At 43.8% G+C, this 21,963-nt stretch overlaps 1 protein-coding gene across 1 annotated transcript; it reads left to right on the top strand.

The window, feature by feature from the left end:
* The first annotated feature begins 555 nt into the window (after window positions 1-555).
* On the top strand, window positions 556-13,547 carry LOC311109663 (T-cell surface antigen CD2-like). Its single transcript, XM_084152619.1, has 5 exons — window positions 556-737; window positions 11,759-12,034; window positions 12,130-12,375; window positions 12,605-12,763; window positions 12,906-13,547. The coding sequence occupies exons 1-5, from the start codon at window positions 671-673 to the stop codon at window positions 12,968-12,970; spliced, it is 813 nt and encodes a 270-aa protein (XP_084008745.1). The 5' UTR covers window positions 556-670; the 3' UTR covers window positions 12,971-13,547.
* Window positions 13,548-21,963: the final 8,416 nt, after the last annotated feature.

The following is a 21,963-nucleotide window of genomic DNA, read 5'->3' as shown; positions in this document are numbered from 1 at the left end:
GCTGTCATGTTTAGCCTAGGCTACTATAATTTTTAACTTTGATAAATGTGAATTATAATGAAATGTTGATCCATGCAACAAGATGGCAAAAATGTATTATGTTTTGAGGAAAATATTTCATTGTGTGAATGTTTTAGTGTGCATGCCTCATAGGCCTATAGGTGAATGGCTAGGCTGGTGAATTAGAATCACTCTTACACTCAGTGGACAGGAGGACAAGTAAATGAGCTATAGTTATTAATTTACCTTTGAATATTACAGTATTGACAACTTTTGTTACATTGTAGCACAGTGATCCTATCAATTCTAAATTCTATATGTAATTCTGTACATTGTAGCCAATTATACACACAGCCAAAGACCAGATAAGGGCACGACTACAGCAAGGAATATTCCAGAAGTGGTTCTTTTAGAAAATAAAGTTAATATAGCATAAAACATAATGCAACGTGTTGGGATACAGTGTGCTTGTACTGCAGCTATTAAACATTATTTACAAGTGAAATGGAACGTTATTTTATTTTCAACCGAGAGGTCATGACTCATGCAGAGGGAGGAACTAAAATCCACATTTTACTTTCACTTTCACAGCCTCGACAGGCTAGGCTATGAACCCCATCTCATTTGAACTTAGTTTATTTCGATAAATAAAAGTAACAAACTAGCAAATATGGCCAAACTAAGGTTCATCATGTCGTGTTTCTTGCTTTGTCTGGCGCGAACGGTGGTCTCCGAAGGTAAGTTGAACCGACTGACAGGGCCGAACGTAGCGTTTGGCATACCTACTATTTGTTAGGCTACTTGTTTCCTATTGGGGCCTAATTGTATATCATAGCCAGCAACATCACATACTTTTTGATTATCATGAACAATAGGTTTATGTAAGAATGTATTTTATGAACACTATGTGCGCTGCAACTTCAAGTTAGAAGCGCAGCCGCGGAGTGGGATTCATATCACTGAAAAAAAACACGGCAATCTGAAATCATAAACGACATTATGGAGGAATGGACAATAGCCTAAACACACTCTTCCTATTGATTTTCAACATATTACGTCTGAATGATTTTAAACGACGTCTATGTCGGTTTCGTTGAAAAATAAGGACCGCACCCTTCCTGTTCCGTTTAGCTAAACACAGAGCACACTTCAAGAAGTTATCGGATATTGAGTCCTGGCCTAACCAAGGCTCAAACCTAAAGACGGGTCTGCATGATCATGGCAGGGCCGGTGTTAGGGCCCGCTCTACCGTACCTCCTTGCCCATCCAAATAAAATATAAAAATATTGATAATTATTTGACCGAGACCGAAAGACCCATCAATCTCAGATAAAGAATCCGAGCGAGCGAAACAGCGCCCCTCTGTCTCAGTATGTGTAAACAATGTATCGGATTCTGTCTGGACCAAAAGAGTATGGCATGTCATACTATTTCTGTCCAGACAGCATCAGATACATGGGCAACATATAGGATGCTGGCTTCCCCTAAATTATTTACTAGGGATCCCCCTTACTAGGGATGCCCCCTACTCTTCCTGGGGTCCAAACACATTTAGGCACTTACATTACACATAAAACAGTTCATCATACAACATTACACCACTACATATCTACAATACAAAATGTATAGTGTGTGTGCACGATCACATGGAATGTAGTCGACCACCGTGACCTCCTGAAGTCATCCGAGGTCTAGGAAAGGACATTTATATTCAAATGCGATGTTGCTGCTGCTGCTGATGATGATGATGATGATGAAGAATACTGGTAAGGTGTACATTCTCTCTTGGACTGACTAAAATTGGAAAAACATACAACAATACTGACAGTTTGGGGGGAAAGGCAATTGGAATGTCCAAAGTGCAGGTGATGCAACTACCTTTATTGAACACTAGATGTCAGTATAGTTCTACAGCTCATGAGAACTGTTGTTCACTGGCTTGCCCTATTCCAATTCAAGACCAATCACCTATAGACAAGTTTTTGAGCCGTTTCCGCTCTACTTCCTGAACTCCTCCCGTCGATGCAATCCACTTCCGTTCTGCCGGGCTGGGTTTGTTTTGCTAGCTAGCTCCGTTGTGCCGACAAAGCACCGATATCGCAGTGACAAAGAGGATATAAAAATTACAATTACAACATGAAGAAAAGTGGTTCGGGAACGACGTGTGCGGTAGTTGGTTGCAAAAACTCGAGAAAGCACCTGAACGAGTGGTTAGATAGAGAGTGCTACGACCACAAACCAGCTACGAAGAGGCAATGTCCATGTGCTCCATTGTTTACATTTTTTCGCAAGCCTGATACCGACTCGGAATCAAGGACCTGGCTGAAGGCATTGAATCTAAAGAAACCACCCCTCAACGTTTTTGTTTGTTCCTATCACTTTGTTGACCAAAAACCTACCAAGGATAATCCTTTCCCAGAGTTGTGGTTGGGATACAATCGCCCTCCCCAGCCAAAGAGGCGTCAACTCACCCAGCGGACCACTGCCTCCCCCCAGATAAAGAAACGCAGACTTGAATCTGAGGGTAAGTTCAGCAACTTTAGCTATGAAGCTGACAATACTGTTAATTATGAAGAAGTTGTCATACATTAACATTGCTACCGGTATTTTGCTAAGGCAGTTGATTGTTTTGGAGATGGGACAAACAATGCCCACGATAGCTACATCATTAATTGTGTGTGTGTGTGTGCCTGCCTGTGTGTGCCTTAGTCTACATCATAAATACAATGCAAGGTGGCAGGCTGTTGTGATGATGATTGTGTGTGTGCGTGTGAGTGCAATGTTGTAGTACACATTTTTCCATTGTGATGTTTATAGTGAGAGGACTCTATGCCTGCATTAATTTTGCTCCATCCATGTTTTCTCTTCCCCTTTTTAGATGCTCCTGAAACCTGTCAGCCTGTCTGTGAGGCCGAGCCTGCTACACCAAAATTTCGAGATGCCCAGACCCAATGGGAGGATCCGTCACATATTGATCACATTTACTGTTCAACAACACAGTCTGTTAAAGTAGACAAGGCCACACAGTGCGAGGCAGAAATGGGTCCTACTGTGACCAGCACCACGGTCATTGATGATGCTAGGTCCCGGCTGTATACAGGAGTGCTTATGGTTCAATTCTTCACCCTGGTGACGGTGTTGTTGCCTTTCAGTAAGCCATCAATTACCCTTCCTGTTGTTGACCAAATACTTATGACGTTGATGAAACTAAAACTAAACCTAATATTAGGAGATATTGCTCACCGCTTCAATGTGTCTACATCCATGGCAAGCATTGTGATTAGTCACTGGATTGACGTGATGGGTGAACAGTTCAAAGTCCTGATCCCCTGGCTTCCAAGAGAGACCATTCGTGCCACCATGCCCTTGTCGTTTCAGAGGAACTACCCTCGAACCACCTGCATCATTGACTGTGCCGAAAGTGCCATGCAGAGAGCCACAAACCACGACTCAAGGAGTGACACTTTCAGCCAGTATAAATCACGCAACACTGTGAAATATCTCGTCGCTGTGGCCCCTAATGGGCTAATCATGTTTATCTGATGCCTATGCTGGCAGAAGCAGCGATAAGTTTATCACCATGGACAGTGGGTTCCTAGACTATCTGAGGGCTGGTGATGAGGTCATGGCGGACCGTGGGTTCACCATTCGAGACTTGCTTGATGAGAGAAGGGTCAGTTTGAACATCCCTGCTTTCACCTACAGGCGCAATCAGTTGACCAATGAGGAGACGACACGCACCAGGCGAGTAGCCAATGTCCGCATACATGTGGAAAGAGCAATCCAGAGACTGAAGGTGTTTAAGATTTTATCCCAGAATGTTCCCATCAGCATGACACCGAAACTGGACAACATCTTAACCATCTGTGCTGGCCTAGTTAACCTGAAGAGTCCACTGATCAGTTAGGTTTAGAATCTTGCCCTGTGTCCCTGTCTACCAACACCCAGCCATGTTGTTCATTAAATACAGATAAACACAACAAATACTGCGTGCATTGTATTTTTTTATATTATATATAAATATTTTCATAGTGATGTAATTGTGTGGGCTGCTTTTGTATTTTACTTTTTAATACCTGTTAAGATTAAACACGCAATCTTTCTTGTTGAAGCCATTTGTTTAGTTTCCTCAAAACAATTAATTAATCCAGTGTTATTTATGTACAGTATGAGCTTACTATGAATTATGAACTGTGTTAAAATAAATTATAGCACTCTAAGGATTGAAATTACATCAAACTTTATTTTCACTCAAACAGTAGGCACACTGATATATTGCACAGCATAAAGAGATCATGTAAACAATGGACATCTGTTGGCTCCTGTGGGCATGACCTAAATAAGGCAGTTTATTTTGGTTTTAAAATGCTGAGATATTTACTGCAGAACTGTAACCTTCCCTCAACAAAATCATCAACAATTTTCGGGAGCATGTGGGCAAAGTAGAATGTGCGCAGCCTTATGATATGCCCCTGGACAAAGCCTTGGTCGTAGGGTACTTCGATTTCTAGGTGCTCAGTTTTGTTCCAGATCACCAACTTGGAGTGCTGAAGCCCTGTGCAGTGCATCCCAATTTGTACCTGCATGTAGTAGCCTTTTGGACCATTGCAGGCAATATGGTAATCTACCCTATCTCCGTTTGCCACAGTTGTGATTTCGCAGTTCTTTGTTGCCAAAAATTCTGCAAGTGACTTGTTTCCCATCACAGGTGATTTGATCTCCAACAGAATGTCGTTGTTTATCACTCCATCGGGAGATGCTGCAAGCCACGGTTCCTTTTTGCACACCACTAAGCCTTTGGTTTCAATGCTGTTGCCCAGAGTTTCCAAATAGTCCCTTGCAAGTTCCTCCCCCTCCGCTCCTTGACGGGTTGCGGCATTGCCACGGAAGGATGGGTGTAAGTGTTCTGACAAAAACTTGTCAGGCGCCGTGGTTGAGCGAATGGGCACCTTTCTAGCTGTGCTCGCTGTCAAAGTAGTAGAACCGTGTTCCCAAGCTAGCGTCGACATCGCTGTGTTTACACCGGCAGACGTTGTACAAACAACTTCCGGCGGAAATGAAATGCATTTGTGTAGAGTTATGGCGCCACCCGGGATACAGCGCGTAAACTTGTCTATACTTGGGTACTTCTGGTAGATAGAGGAAAATAAAAGGTATCAACCAGTGGAGGCTGCTGAGGGGAGGACTGCTCATAATAATTGTCTGGAACGGAGCAAATGGAATGTCATCAAACACCTGGAAGCCATGTTGTTTGATGTATTTGATGCCATTCCACCTGCTCCGCACCAGCCATTACCATGAGCCCGGCCTCCCCAATTAAGGTGCCACCAACCTCCTGTGGTATCAACACATTCTGCCATATTGCTTTCATTTGTCCAATCCTTTCAAATGGGCTTTCCAGTAGGTAATAGGGCTCAGTTTGGAATTGGTAAGTGACAACAGTGTATGAACTTGCCTAAGCACAGACCCAGGGTCAGTTTTGTATGACGGCGTAGCGTTGGGTTGAGATAGGAAAAGCTGAACTGAAACCAGTATCATAAATAAACTTTATATGAGTAATATTCTTCTTCTTTTATTTTTATGAGAATGTCCAAATATGGAGTTTTGTGGCATTTAATGCAACACAATGAACGTAGCCTAGATGTCTTTTTTGACATGAATTGTATAAGAACATTTGTTAAAAAAGGTTGTGTTTAGGACGTGCCTGAGAAAATGCCTGTGTTGATACTGATGAGAAGATGAAGAGTTTGTTTGAAGCTTATTTTTTAAGATATGACATCTCTACACTGCTGAGGGAGTAGATACATACAGGGCCCGCTGGTTGGATCATTTCCTCTTCTGAGACACACACACACACACACACACACACACACACACACACACACACACACACACACACACACACTAAGACCTAGGAAGAGTCTGACTACTAAACTGAAACCTGTACATTTTTCTCATAGTACATGTAGTAACAACACAATGGCCTGTACATTACTACAGGCATTCCTTGTCATTCATGGATGTCTCTCTCTTTCAGCAGGTAAGACACTCTCCCTCTAACCCCCCAAACCTGTTGATTGGTTTTTGAGGATGTTTTGTTTAGTCCAGGTTTTTTTTTACAGTAAAAAAGATTAGTAATTGTTAGATTGTTGACTGGGTCCAAGATGGCGTAGCAGTGCGGTCGCTTTTATTTCATCGTCCTGTGTAAATATCCCGTTTCTTGTTTTTTTGTCTATATCTCTCAATTTTTTACTTTCATTCTTTAACTAAATATACTTTCCTGCAACCCGCCTCACCCAACGTGGAAAGGATTCTATTATTTCTTTATAACTTTCATCAAGAACCTTAAGCTGAAACGAGTGTAGCCGCAATCTGAATGGCTACCTGCTATTAGTTACCGTTAACGTCTTCACCACTGTCCGTGGCCTACACTATCCACCAGCCAGCTCTAACTCTAGCCTGGACAATTCGTCGGCCAGTCTGCACAGCGTGCTATCGACCCAGAGCTTATTGGACTTTCTGCCGGAATCACTGGACCCTAGCGCCGGATCATCACAACCAGCTAGCTAGCTGCAACCTATTGTTGGCTGATTACCATTGCCCTATAGCAAGCACCAGTTAGCCTTGAGCTAGCCTCAGGCCCATTCTCCCGGCTATCTACCTCTCTGTCAACCGGACGGGACCTCCTAGTGTTGACACTGAGCCCCGCCGATCCAACACGACTGGTTTGCCGACGAAATAGTCTGATGTGGTTTCAACAGGCTTCCCGTTGCGACGACCACGAAGATCCATCTGCCAGCCCCGGCCCGCTAGCACACGCAAACTACAACTGTGCTCCCTGCTAGCTGTGCTGAAGCACCAATTTGAAATGCTCTCGGACTCACATATTGCTGTTCACTGGACCTTATGATCACTCAGCTGCACAGCTGATGCATGCTGGACTGTTCCTTTACACGGTACCCTGTCCTGTTTATTCTGTTTAGTCTTAGCCCAAACGTTATCGCTATTTCCAGTTGTGTCTTAGCTCTCTCTAATAACACCTGTGACTGCTTTATGCCTCTCTCCTATGTCAATTATGCCTTGCCTATTGCTGTTTGGGTTAGTTCTTATTATACAATTTCATTGTAGAACCCCTAGTCCCTCTCAAACTGCCTCATATAGTTCCTTTGTTCCACCCCCCATACACGCCAAGACCGGCTCAATCGATGCCTCCAATGACGCTATCTCTTTCATTGTTACCCAACGCTTAGGGTTACCTGAACTGTACTCATATCCTTCCATATCCTTTTCTGTACATAATGCCCTGAATCTTTTCTACAACGCCCGGAGAACTGCCCCCTTTATTCTATGTACCCAACGCACTAGAAGACCAGTTCTTAAAGCCTTTAGTCGTATCCTTATTCTAGTCCTCCTCTGTTCCTCTGGTGATGTAGAGGCTAACCCAGGCCCTGCAGCCCCCAGTATCACTCCTACTCCCCAGGAGCTATCATTTGTTGACTTCTGTAACCGTAAAAGTATTGGTTTTCTGCACATAAATATCAGAAGCCTCCTTCCTAAGTTTGAGTTATTCACTGCGTTAGCACACTCCGCCAACCCTGATGTTCTAGCAGTGTCTGAATCCTGGCTTAGGAAGGCCACCAAAAATTCTGAAATTTCCATCCCCAACTATAACATTTTCCGTCTAGATAGAACTGCCAAAGGGGGTGGAGTTGCAATCTACTGTAGAGATAGCCTGCAGAGCTCCATCATACTATCCAGGTCTGTGCCCAAACAGTTTGAGCTTCTACTTCTAAAAATCCACCTTTCCAGAAATAAATCTCTCACTGTTGCCGCTTGCTACAGACCCCCCTCAGCCCCCAGCTGTGCCCTGGACACCATATGTGAATTGATTGCCCCCCATCTATCCTCAGAGTTCGTACTCCTTGGTGACCTAAATTGGGATATGCTTAACACCCCGGCCATCCTACAATCTAAACTAGATGCCCTCAATCTCACACAAATGATCAACGAACCTACCAGGTACAACCCTAAATCCGTAAACATGGGTACCCTCATAGATATCATCCTGACTAACTTACCCTCTAAATACACCTCCGCTGTCTTCAACCAGGATCTCAGCGATCACTGCCTTATTGCCTGCGTCCGTAACGGGTCCGCGGTCAAACGACCACCCCTCATCACTGTCAAACGCTCCCAAAAACACTTCAGCGAGCATGCCTTCCTAATTGACCTGGCCCAGGTATCCTGGATGGATATAGATCTCATTCCGTCAGTAGAGGATGCCTGGTTGTTCTTTAAAAGTAATTTCCTCTCAATCTTAAATAGACATGCCCCATTCAAAAAATACAGAACTAAGAACAGATATAGCCCCTGGTTCTCCTCAGACTTGACTGCCCTTGACCAGCACAAAAACATCCTGTGGCGTACTGCATTAGCATCAAATAGCCCCCACGATATGCAACTTTTCAGGGAAGTTAGGAACCAATATACACAAGCAGTTAGGAAAGCAAAGGCTAACTTTTTCAAACAGAAATTTGCATCCTGTAGCACTAACTCCAAAAAGTTTTGGGACACTGTAAAGTCCATGGAGAATAAGAGCACCTCCTCCCAGCTGCCCACTGCACTGAGGCTAGGAAACACTATCACCACCGATAAATCTACAATAATCGAGAATTTCAACAAGCATTTTGCTACGGCTGGCCATGCTTTCCACCTGGCTACCACTACCCCGGCCACCAGCTCTGCACCCTCCGCTGCAACTTGCCCATGCCCCCCCCCGCTTCTCCTTCACACAAATCCAGACAGCTGATGTTCTAAAAGAGCTGCAAAATCTGGACCCCTACAAATCATCTGGGCTAGACAATCTGGACCCTTTCTTTCTAAAACTAGCTGCCGAAATTGTCGCAACCCCTATTACTAGCCTGTTCAACCTCTCTTTCGTAACGTCTGAGATCCCCAGAGATTGGAAAGCTGCCGCGGTCATCCCCCTCTTCAAAGGGGGTGACACTCTAGATCCAAACTGTTACAGACCCATATCCATCCTGCCCTGCCTTTCAAAAGTTTTTGAAAGCCAAGTCAACAAACAGATCACCGACCATTTCGAATCCCACCGTACCTTCTCCGCTATGCAATCCGGTTTCCGAGCTGGTCATGGGTGCACTTCAGCCACGCTCAAGGTCATAAACGATATTATAACCGCGATTGATAATAGACAGTACTGTGCAGCCGTTTTCATTGACCTGGCCAAGGCTTTCGACTCTGTCAACCACCGCATTCTTATTGGCAGACTAAATAGCCTTGGTTTCTCAAATGACTGCCTCGCCTGGTTCACCAACTACTTCTCAGATAGAGTTCAATGTGTCAAATCGGAGGGCCTGTTGTCTGGACCTATGGCAGTCTCTATGGGGGTCCCACAGGGTTCAATTCTTGGGCCGACTCTTTTCTCTGTGTATATCAATGATGTCGCTCTTGCTGCTGGTGACTCTCAGATCCACCTCTACGCAGACGACACCATTTTGTATACATCTGGCCCTTCGTTGGACACTGTGTTAACAAACCTCCAAACGAGCTTCAATTCCATACAACACTCCTTCAGTAGCCTCCAACTGCTCTTAAACACTAGTAAAACTAAATGCATGCTCTTCAACCGAACGCTGCTTGCACCCGCCCACCCGACTAGAATCACTACTCTCGACGGGTCTGACCTAGAGTATGTGGACAACTACAAATATCTAGGTGTCTGGTTAGACTGTAAACTCTCCTTCCAGACTCACATTAAGAATCTCCAATCCAAAGTTAAATCTAGAATCGGTTTCCTATTTCGCAACAAAGCCTCCTTCACTCATGCTGCCAAACATGCCCTCGTAAAACTGACTATCCTACCGATCCTTGACTTCGGCGATGTCATTTACAAAATAGCCTCCAACACTCTACTCAGCAAATTGGATGTAGTCTATCACAGTGCCATCCGTTTTGTCTCCAAAGCCCCATATAATACCCACCACTGTGACCTGTACGCTCTTGTTGGCTGGTCCTCACTACATATTCGTCGCCAAACCCACTGGCTCCAGGCCATCTATAAATTACTGCTAGGCAAATCCCCGCCTTATCTTAGCTCATTGGTCACCATAGCAACACCCACCCGTAGTCTGCGCTCCAGCGGGTATATCTCACTGGTCATCCCCAAAGCCAACACCTCCTTTGGCCGCAATTCCTTCCAGTTCTCTGCTGCCAATGACTGGAACAAATTGCAAAAATCTCTGAAGCTGGAGACACTTATCTCCCTCACTAACTTTAAGCATCAGTTGTCAGAGCACCTTACCGATCACTGCACCTGTACACAGCCCATCTGAAATTAGCCCGCCCAACAACCTCATCCCTATATTGTTATTTATTTTGCTCATTTTTACCCCAGTATCTCTATTTGCACATCATCTCTTGCACATCTATCATTCCAGTGTTAATACTAATTGTAATTATTTTGCACTATAGCCTATTTTATTGCCTTACCTCCATAACTTGTTAAATTTGCACACACTGTATATTATATGTATTTCTGTTGTATTTTTGACTTTGTTTTGTTTTACCCCATATGTAACTCTGTGTTGTTGTTTTTATCGCACTGCTTTGCTCTATCTTGGCCAGGTCGCAGTTGTAAATGAGAACTTGTTCTCAACTGGTATACCTGGTTAAATAAAGGTGAAATAAAATAAAATAAAAAAGATCAATTATTTGAGAAGAGGACGTCTATTGATTTTAAATAGCATTGATGGTCACATTAATGGATTGCTATTGAATCTGTAAATTTGATCACAATTGATTTGAGCAATGTTAGGGAGAAAATGAACAATGACTTGGCCAACAATAATTTGTTTGAAAATGTCTCTCTTCTGTGGTGCCTCGATTAGGTGTTCTTTTGTTAACGTAACAATGTCATCTGTTTTTTAACAACTTCCTTTCCATGATTTGATATCGCAATTTTATCTCATTATTAGAATGATTTGTATGGATGTTGTAAATGCTATTTAGATATTTTAAGATCATTATGTGGTACAATACTTATTTCTTTACTTAAACGTTTTTTTCCATGTCAATGTAATTTTTTTGATGTCAATTATCGTTGATATGTATGTGTATAAAATTGTCATTTGACCAACATCCTATTTACTCAAGGAGAAGGCTTAATCTGACCATCTGTGTCTATGAGATTGTCCCCAGATAGGCCATTTGATTTGAAGAGGTCCTGTTGTTGAAGTATCTGTGGCCTTTCAGACAGTTGTGGTTTTAGACATGTTCTGTTTCAAACAACCAGTACACAAGAACAGGAAGCTGTAATAGAACAATCTGGGTTACTGTGGCTAACCCAACCAGTTGAACACATCTTTTCATACAGTAGCATTATTCGAATTTGATCCAAGTTAAAAACACTTGGTAGAAGTTGTGACACTTTATTTTACGGGCCTGTTTTAGAGCGTATTTGCCAGGTAGTTGGCCTAACTGACAAATGATGAGGAACAATGGACAATTGTACTTGAAATTAACTTATTTTACTTTGAAATGTAGCATACTTCTCATACAAAAAAAATCTGTAATAATTGTAGATAAATGTAGATAAATGCTTAACCAAAAATGTCAATAATAATTATTGAATTAAATCACATTTGATAATTCTTTATTTACCCCAAAATGCAATAAATGTATGGTACCGTCAGCAACAACAGAGAATTATTCTGATATATTTTCTTCTCTTCTATCACAGATTCATGCGATTATTCTTTCCGAAATGGATCTCCCGTCATCATCCATCTTAAATACACTGACTTGAGTTCGAAAGAATTAACCTGGAAACACAATGAAAAACTTATATTTAAAAGAAGGAATGGAAAGTTCCTACTAGGCAAGGCTGAGGACATCGTAGATGGTGGGTCTCTCCAGCTCAAAGGCCTGATGTTGAAAGACGAAGGTACTTACAAAGCAGAGGTGTTCGACAGCGACGGGAAAAGCATCAAAGAGCAGTCCTTCAGACTGTGTATGGGTAAGTCTCTTTCTTTCACTCTTTCTTTCCAACCATACAAGAACTGTATCCTCTCCTTTAGAGACACTGACAGCGGCCATTTTGTTTCTTTCCAGAAAAGGTTTCCAAGCCCTCAGTGAAATTCACCTGTTCTGCTAAGGACATCACCTTTACCTGTACCTTGACCAACACTGAGGGAGTGAATTTCAAGTGGAGCAGGAACACAAAGACCCTAGATAGGGAAACAAAGACAACCTTGACCATCGATCGGAAAACACTGAAAGCGCCGGACACCTTCACCTGCTCTGCAGCCAACGAGGTCAGCGAGGAGACAAGTGATGTCATCAAACCAACATGCAAAGGTATAGTATGTTTGAAGGGCTCAATTGCAATTCTCTTTGCGAATCTCTCTGTCTTCCTCTTTCCCTCAGTTTTTTTCTCTCTCTCTGTTTTTCTTCTGTTTCCAGGAAGAAAGGAACAAATATCTAAGATTGGTGGCGCACCTCATAACAAAAAAAGGTAAAAAAATAAAGTAAAACATCTTGTTTTTCTCTCCTCTGCTCCACCCCTCATCCCCCACCCTCCTCTCAGCTGTCTCAGACTCAGGTGTTCCTCGTTTACTGTTTGGTTTTGATTTCTGGACCATGGTGGGCATCCTGGCCGGGGGAGGGGGCTTGGTACTCCTCCTCATCATCACCACCTTGGTGTGCTGCTGCCGCAGCCGACACAAGAGCCAGATGCGCTTTGAAGGTAATCGCTTCAGACCAAAGGTCAAACATCTATGGCTATAGTGTTGGTGTTGTGTGAACAGAAACATTTACGGTATCTACAGTATCTTGTCTTTTTTTGGGTACCTCCCTCCCTCATTTCATCTGTTCATTCTCCTTCACAGAGGAACGAGAGTTGAGACTAGCCCCCCTGACCAAGACCCAGCCTCCTTTCCACCCAGAGGGCTAGACAAAGCATCCTTCTCACCCAGAGGGCCAGAAGCAAAGGCAGAGACCCCCCGGTGGGCCCCCACCTGGTTCCACTGGCCCAAGGCCCACAGCCAGAGCCTCCAGCCAGGCAGCGCCCCAACCCAGAGCCCAGGCTCGAGAGAGGCCTTCACAGATACCAATGGATGACGATGAGGAGCAGCCCCCACCGCTACCCCAGCCCAGGAAGAAAGGCCCTCACCCCCCCAGGCAATGAGTCTGGAAAACAGGTTTAGCCTATATACTTTTTGATCCAAGGAAAGGAGTTCCAGCAGTCTACATGTTGAAATTTGTATTATCTAAAGAATAGAAAAGGAAGGAAAAAATACCCAGTGTTCTATTCTACAAATTAATATAGATTATTTTTACACTCATTTTTATATAAATTAAATGTTTTTCTTCCAATGCCTTTTCAAAATTATGTGTCATTGTTTTTATGTGTTGAGTTGAGTGTTTAGTAAAATCATCCATAGGTTGTAGCCTATCTATCCACTTCCTCTTGAATTTGTGACCTTAACTTGATGTCTGTGTGGTTGTCAATAAAAACTAAAGAATTACAGGCACATAGTCATTGACTCAATTATGTTATTGCCGACCACAGAGCTAATGATGAAGCTGTGCTTTGAGGCAATGTATATCATCTTCAATTATTAATAGCTGACAGACCTGGGTTCACGTCAAATACTATTTAGAGTATTTAATTTACTTTCAAATACATTTTGAAGTTAGCGTATGGATATTTTTCTTTGAAAATACAAGTACACTAAACAAAAATATAAACGCAACATGTAAAGTGTTGGTCCCATGTTTCATGAGCTGACATAAAAGATCCCAGAAATTGTCCTTACGCAAAAAAAAGCTTTTCTCTCAAATATTGTGCACAAATGTGTTTACATCCCTGTTAATGAGCATTTCTCCTATGCCAAGATAATCCATCCACCTGACAGATGAGGCATATCAATAAGATGATTAAACAGCATGATCTTTACACATGTGCACCTTGTGCTGGGGACAATAAAAGGCCACTAAAATGTGCAGTTTTGTCACAACACAATGCCACAGATGTCTCAAGTTTTGAGGGAGTGTGCAATTGGCATGCTGACTGCAGGAATGTCCACCAGAGCTGTTGCCAGATAATTAAATGTTAATTTCTCTACCATAAGCCGCCTCCAACGTCATTGTAAAGAATTTGGCAGTACATCCAACTGGCCTCACAACCGCAGACCACGTGTATGGCGTCGTGTGGGCGAGCAGTTTGCTGATGTCAATGTTGTGAACAGAGTGCCCCATGGTGGCGGAGGGGTTATGGTAGGGGCAGGCATAAGCTACAGACAACGAACACAACTGCATTTTATCGATGGCAATTTGAATGCACAGAGATACCGAGATGAGATCCTGGAGGCCCATTGCCGTGCCATTCATCCGCCTCCATCACCTCATCTTTCAGCATGACAATGCACGGCCCCATGTCGCAAGGATCTGTACACAATTCCTGGAAGCTGAAAATGTCCCAGTTCTTCCATGACCTGCATACTCACCAGACATGTCACCCACTGAACATGTTTGGATTGCTCTGGATTTACAACAGCGTGTTCCAGTTCCCACCAATATCCAGCAACTGCCATTGAATAGGAGTGGGACAACATTCCACAGGCCACAATCAACAACCTGATCAACTCTATGCGAAGGAGATGTGTCGTGCTGCATGAGGCAAATGGTGGTCACACCAGATACTGACTGGTTTTCTGATCCACACCCCTACCTTTTTTTAAGGTGACCATCTGTGACCAACAGATGCATATCTGTATTCCCAGTCATGTGAAATCCATAGATTAGGGCCTAATGAATTTATTTCAATTGACTGTTTTCCTTATATGAAATGTAACTAAATTGTTGCATGTTGCTTTTATATTTTTTGGACCTAAAAAAACTTTTATATAACTTGGACCTACTGCCTAAAACAAAGTGAGAAGGTTGTGGTTTGACCTTCAGTTTCTGTCTGGGTTGTTAATATTGTACAGTCAGTCACACTCAGTTAGTCACACTGAGGTACTAAGACTTCAGGCTTCAGACAGAGACGTTATTCACATGCTTTCACTGTTAGAGATAGGTGAGGAGAAAATGGGTCAGAAAGTTAAGAACTGTGTGTATGTGTGTGTCTACGTGTATGTGTGTGTGTGTGTGTGTGTGTCTACGTGTATGTGTGTGTATGTGTGTGTGTGCATGCGTGTGTGTGTGTGTGTGTATATGTGTGTGTGTGTATATATGTGTGTGTGTGTGTGTGTCTACGTGTATGTGTGTGTGTGTGTGTATATGTGTGTGTGTGTATATGTGTGTGTGTGTGTGTGTGGTCAGTCACACCGTCGTGTGGCCCAGTATAAATAGAAGTAGTGGGAACCGATGTCTGGGTGGATGTGTGTGTGTGATGTGACCATAAGCCGATACATCCACCGTTTGGCTTTGGGCACCTGCCAGCCATGCGCCTGTCCCCAACACACACACTGGTCGCACACACTTAGACCCACAAACACACAAATCAAATCAAATTTCCTGATACTCTTTGGTGTATCTGTGTGTATATGGGACAGCTGTAAACTTTAACCCCTACCCTCCCTCACACAGCATGACTTTGTAAACTATACCTACAGGAAATACAGTGGCCAGTCTTCAGAGATGTCAGGTTCTTCTGCACCCCAGTCCCAAATCAACCACCAGCACCAATCCCTATTCATTTCACCCTACTCACACACATAACACCCATACACATTTATACTGACTCAACACACAGAGACACACACACACACACTCACATACAATCATCATATACACTGCTACTACTCTATTTATCATATATCCTGATGCCTAGTCACCTTACCCCTATACATATCTACCTCTATCACTCCAGTATCCCTGCACATTATAAATATGGTATTGGAACTGAACCTGTATATACACTACATGACCAAAAGTATGTGGACACCTGCTCGTCGAACATCTAATTCTAAAATCATGGGTATTAATATGTACTTGGTCCCCCCCTTTGCTGCTATAACAGGCTCCACTCTGCTGGGAAGGCTATCCACTAGATGTTGGAACATTGCTGCGGGGACTTGCTTCCATTCAGCCACAAGAGCATTAGTGAGGTCGGCACTGATGTTGGGAGATTAGGCCAGGCTCGCAGTCGGCGTTCCAATTCATCCCAAAGACGTTCGATGGGGTTGAGGTCAGGGCTCTGTGCAGGCCAGTCAAGTTCTTCCGAACCGATCTCAACAAACCATTTCTGTATAGACCTCGCTTTGTGCACGGGGGCATTGTCATGCTGAAACAGGAAAGGACCTTCCCAAACTGTTGCCACAAAGTTGGAAGCACAGAATCGTCTACAATGTAATTGTATGCTGTAGCGTTAAGTGGCCTAGCCTGAACCATGAAAAACAGCCCCAGATCATTATTCCTCCTCCACCAAACTTTACAGTTGGCACTATGCATTGGGGCAGGTAGCGTTCTCCTGGTATCCACAAAACCCAGATTTGTCCGTCGGACTACCAGATGGTGAAGCATGATTCATCACTCCAGTGAACACGTTTCCACTGCTCCAGAGTCCAATGGCGGCGAGCTTTACACCACTCCAGCTGACGCTTGGCATTGCGCATGGTGATCTTAGGCTTGTGTGCGGCTGCTCGGCCATGGAAACCAATTTCATGAAGCTCCCGACGAACAGTTCTTGTGCTGACATTGCTTCCCCAGAGGCAGTTTGGAACTCGGTAGTGAATGTTGCAAACGAGGACAGATGATTTTTAAGCGCATCAGCACTCGGCGGTCCTGTTCTGTGAGCTTGTGTTGCCTACCACTTCGTGGCTGAGCCGTTGTTGCTCCTAGACGTTTCCACTTCACAGTAACAGCACCTACAGTTGACTGGGGCAGCTCTAGCAGGGCAGACATTTGACGAACTGACTTGTTGGAAAGGTTGCATCCTATGACGGTGCCACGTTGAAATTCACTGAGCTCTTCAGTACAGCCGTTCTACTACCAATGTTTGTCTATGGAGATTGCATGGCTGTGTGCTCGATTTTATACATCTGTCAGCAACGGGTGTGGCTGAAATAGCCTAAACCACTAATTTGAAGGGGTGTCCACATACTTTTGTATATATAGTGTAGCTGTTCCCATAGACTTCAGGTTATTGAGCCAATGACTATCCATTTAAAAGCATCTCGGCAGAAATATATACATTTTAAAAATCCATCATTTTTGCAGCGGTGGCAACAATTCAGCAGCGGTGAATCAAGGAACCAAATCATCAGGACAAATATGGTTGGAGTTCACTGTAACTGCCAGAGCACTCTGTTACCGGGTAAACTATCTGCTTAAGTTTCATACACACCTCCATTCCCCTGCCCCTTTTCAGCTTTGTCTGCGTCCTCTTTCCCTGTTTTGGGATTGGCCGTTTGTGGAACCGTAACCCCTGCAGAATCACACGTAGAAAGAAAACATCAAGTACAGCCTCTCTCCTACTGCATCAAACACTGCTTACATTCTGGCACAGACACTAATTAGGGACTTCTCCTTAGATGGGGGGCTGATTTTGTGGCTGTTGGACTTCCTGAGCCAGAGGTCACAGCGGGTCAAAGTAGGTCCCCACGTGTCGGACATACGCACCACCAACACAGGCTCTCCTCAGGGATGTGTTTTGTCCCCACTCCTGTACACTAATAGTTGTACTAGTTTCCATCCTAACAGACACCTCATTAAGTTCGCTGATGACACTGCCTTGATCAGCCTGTTGCATGATGACGAGGAACACCATCCTAAATGACTTTGTAGAGTGGTGTGACCAATCACGCTTGGTCCTCAATACCAACAAGACCAAAGAGATGTGCATAGAGTTCAGGAAGCGTACAACACCTACCTCAGCAACATCTATCAGAGGTCAGAACATAGAGATTGTAGAGGAATACAAATATCTGGGTGTCCTCTTGGACAATAAGCTTCAGTGGAGTAAATGTACAGACCTGATCTACAAAAGGAGTCAACAGAGATTGTACTTTCTCAAAAAGCTGGGATCTTTTAATGTTGACTGTACTATACTGACTGTTTAAAAAAATATTTAATTGAGAGTATTTTAGCCATATATAGCCATATTTGGTAAAAGACCAAGTCCGTATTATGGAAAGAACAGCTCAAATAAGCAAAGAGAAACGACAGTCCATCATTACTTTAAGACATGAAGGTCAGTCAATATGGGAAATTTCAAGAACTTTGAAGGTTTCTTCAAGTGCAGTCGCAAAAACCATTAAGCGCTATGATGAAACTGGCTCTCATGAGGACCGCCACAGGAATGGAAGACAGAGTTGCCTCTGCTGCAAAGGATAAGTTCATTAGAGTTACCAGACTCAGTAATTTCAGTCCAAATAAATGCTTCACAGAGTTCAAGTCACAGACACATCTCAACATCAACTGTTCAGAGGGGACTGTGTGAATCAGGCCTTCGTGGTCGAATTGCTGCAAAGAAACCACTTCAAAAGGACACCAATAAGAAGAAGAGACCTGCTTGGGTCAAGAAACACGAGCAATGGACATTAGACCGCTGGAAATGTGTGCTTTGGTATGGAGTCGAAATTTGAGATTTTTGGTTCCAACCGCCAATCACAGACAGTGTCTTTGTGAGACGCGGTGCGGGTGAACGGATGATCTCCGCATGTGTAGTTCCCACCGTAAAGCATGGAGGAGGAGGTGTTATGGTGTGGGGGTGCTTTGCTGGTGACACTGTCTGTGATTTATTTAGAATTCAAGGCACACTTAACCAGCATGGCTACCACAGCATTCTGCAGCGATATGCAATCCCATCTGGTTTGGGCTTAGTGGGACTATCATTTGTTTTTCAACAGGACAATGACCCAACACACCTCCAGGCTGTGTAAGGGCTATTTTACCAAGAAGGAGAGTGATGGAGTGCTGCAGCAGATGACCTGGCCTCCCCAATCCCCCGACCTCAACCCAATTGAGATGGTTTGGGATGAGTTGGACGGCAGAGTGAAGGAAAAGCAGCCAACAAGTGCTAAGCATATGTGGGAACTCCTTCAAGACAGTTGGAAAAGCATTCCAGGTGAAGCTGGTTGAGAGAATGCCAAGAGTGTGCAAAGCTGTCATCAAGGCAAAGGGTGGCTATTTGAAGAATCTCAAATATAAAATATATTTTGATTTGTTTAATACTTTTTTGGTTACTACATGATTCCATATGTGTTATTTCTACAATGTAGAATATAGTAAAAATAAAGAAAAACCCTTGAATGAGTAGGTGTGTCTAAACATTTGACTGGTACTGTATAGTGTAGCTTACTTACTTCTCGTGTTCTTATTTTTATTTCACATTTTTGGTCTACCTTATGTTATTTTTAATACTAAATTGATATTGATTACTGCATTTATGGGTTAAGAGCTTGCAAGAAAGGCATTTCACTGTACTTGTGCATATGACATTAAAGGTGAATTTCACTCAAAAACTATATTTTGGTATTTTTTTCATTAGTCCACTGTTGATACAGTCCCAAAAGGTTTTCAAGTTTTGCATCATCATGATGATGTGCTGGAGACACTTCTCTTCTTAAAAGTCAAATTAAGTGATAATGCCGGAGAAGCCAGTGTTTGGAGGATATATTGGCACGGGTGCACCAGCTTCGAGGGCATTATCACTTTTATACAACATATTCAAATAATGATTTACATATTTTCATTAAAAACTTTATTTTTATGAATTTGTTCATACTATTTCATCCTTCCACAAGATATAGTCCCGACACAAATCTAGGGTTGCTACCCAAAACGGGTGGTCGTTCGTTCTATCGGTTCGGTTGCCAGAGACGCTACCCAGTCGTTCAGTCTTTTTGTTCTGTATCTATGGATTTAAATATTCTATTGCCATACTGGCTGGCAACGTTCTTATCCCTTGCTTGCTAGCTAGCTAACTACGGTTAACTTAAAGTCACGTCAAACAGTGCAGCCAGAATAACAACAACCTAGCTGCATTTGTATTTGTTTAAGCTGTTTTCTAGTGACATTTATTTGGATACATCCATAACAATGAGCTGTACCAAGTTAGCTAGCTGAATAAACTAAGTTAGAGTCTATTCCTAGAAAACATTGAACCGCTGTAGTTTACAACAATTATAATTTCTAAAGTGGAAGTTGGGAGAGTTTTATTTGAGTGTTTCAGTGAAATGTAAGTGAGGGAGGCCCCGCTCTCTCGCTTTCCCAGATGATTAGTTAATTTCATTCCGATCTCCTTTGCATTATTGTAGCCTTTTCTGTAGCCTGTCAACTATGTGTCTGTCTATCCCTGTTCTCTCCTCTCTGCACAGGCCATACAAACGCTTCACACCGCGTGGCTGCTGCCCCTAATCTGGTGGTCCCTGCGCGCACGACCCATGTGGAGTTCCAGGTCTCCGGCAGCCTCTGGAACTGCCGTTCTGTGGCCAACAAGGCAGAGTTCATCTCAGCCTATGCTACCCTCCAGTCCCTCAACTTCTTGGCGCTGACGTAAACATGGATTACCACAGAAAACACTGCTACTCCTACTGCTCTTTCCTCGTCTGATCATGTGTTCTCGCATACCCCGAGAGCATCTGGTCAGCGCGGCAGTGGCACAGGAATCCTCATCTCTCCCAAGTGGACATTCTCTATTTTCCCCCTGACCCATCTGTCTATCTCCTCATTTGAATTCCATGCTGTCACAGTCACTAGCCCATTCAAGCTTAACATCCTTATCATTTATCGCCCTCCAGGTTCCCTTGGAGAGTTCATCAATGAGCTTGACGCCTTGATAAGTTCCTTTCCTGAGGATGGCTCACCCCTCACAGTTCTGGGTGACTTTAACCTCCCTACGTCTGCCTTTGACTAATTTCTCTCTGCCTCCTTCTTTCCCCTCCTTTCCTATTTTGACCTCACCCTCTCACCATCCCCCCCTACTCACAAGGCAGGCAATATGCTTGACCTCATCTTTACTAGATGCTGTTCTTCTACTAATCTCACTGCAAATCCCCTCCAAGTCTCCGACCACTACTTTGTATCCTTTTCTCTCTCGCTCTCCTCCAACACTACTCACTCTGCCCCTACTCAGATGGTAATGTGCCGTCGCAACCTTTGCTCTCTCTCTCCCGCTACTCTCTCCTCTTCCATCCTATCATCTCTTCCCTCTGCTAAAACCTTCTCCCTCCGATCTCCAGATTCTGCCTCCTCAACCCTCCTCTCCTCCCTTTCTGCATCTTTTGACTCTCTATGTCCCCTATCCTCCCGGCTCGGTCCTCCCCTCCTGCTCCGTGGCTTGACAACTCATTGCGAGCTCACAGAACAGGGCTCCGGGCAGCCGAGCGGAAATGGAGGAAAACTAGACTCCCTGCGGACCTGTCATCTTTTCACTCCCTCCTTTCTACATTTTCTTCCTCTGTTTCTGCTGCTAAAGCCACTTTCTACCACCCTAAATTTCAAGCCTCTGCCTCTAACCCTAGGAAGCTCTTTGTCACCTTCTCCTCCCTGCTGAATCCTCCTCCTCCTCCCCCTCCCTCCTCCCTCTCTGTGGATGACTTCGTCAACCATTTTGAAAAGAAGGTTGACGACATCCGATCCTCATTTATTAAGTCAAATGACACCGCTGGTCCTGCTCACACTGCCCTACCCTATGCTTTGACTTCTTTCTCCCCTCTCTCTCCAGATAAATCTTGCGACTTGTGACGGCCAGCCGCCCAACAACCTGCCCACTTGACCCTATCCCCTCCTCTCTTCTCCAGACCATTTCCGGAGACCTTCTCCCTTACCTCACCTCGCTCATCATCTCATCCTTGACCGCTGGCTATGTCCCTTCCGTCTTCAAGAGAGCGAGAGTTTCACCCCTCCTCAAAAAACCTACACTTGATCCCTCCGATGTCAACAACTACAGACCAGTATCCCTTCTTTATTTTCTCTCCAAAACTCTTGAGCGTGCCG

Source organism: Coregonus lavaretus, assembly GCF_964263955.1.
Source record: "Coregonus lavaretus genome assembly, chromosome: 35".
Classification (NCBI taxonomy): domain Eukaryota; kingdom Metazoa; phylum Chordata; class Actinopteri; order Salmoniformes; family Salmonidae; genus Coregonus; species Coregonus lavaretus.
This window is presented reverse-complemented; position numbering and strand designations above follow the sequence as displayed.

What these genes read in the sequence shown, in the direction of transcription:
- LOC311109663 (XM_084152619.1), top strand. Translation starts at nt 671, where the DNA reads ATGGCCAAACTAAGGTTCATCATGTCGTGTTTCTTGCTTTGTCTGGCG. An exon ending in GTCCTTCAGACTGTGTATGG is followed by an intron (nt 12,035 to 12,129) that starts GTAAGTCTCTTT and finishes GTTTCTTTCCAG; the next exon opens with AAAAGGTTTCCAAGCCCTCA. An exon ending in CATCAAACCAACATGCAAAG is followed by an intron (nt 12,376 to 12,604) that starts GTATAGTATGTT and finishes CCCTCCTCTCAG; the next exon opens with CTGTCTCAGACTCAGGTGTT.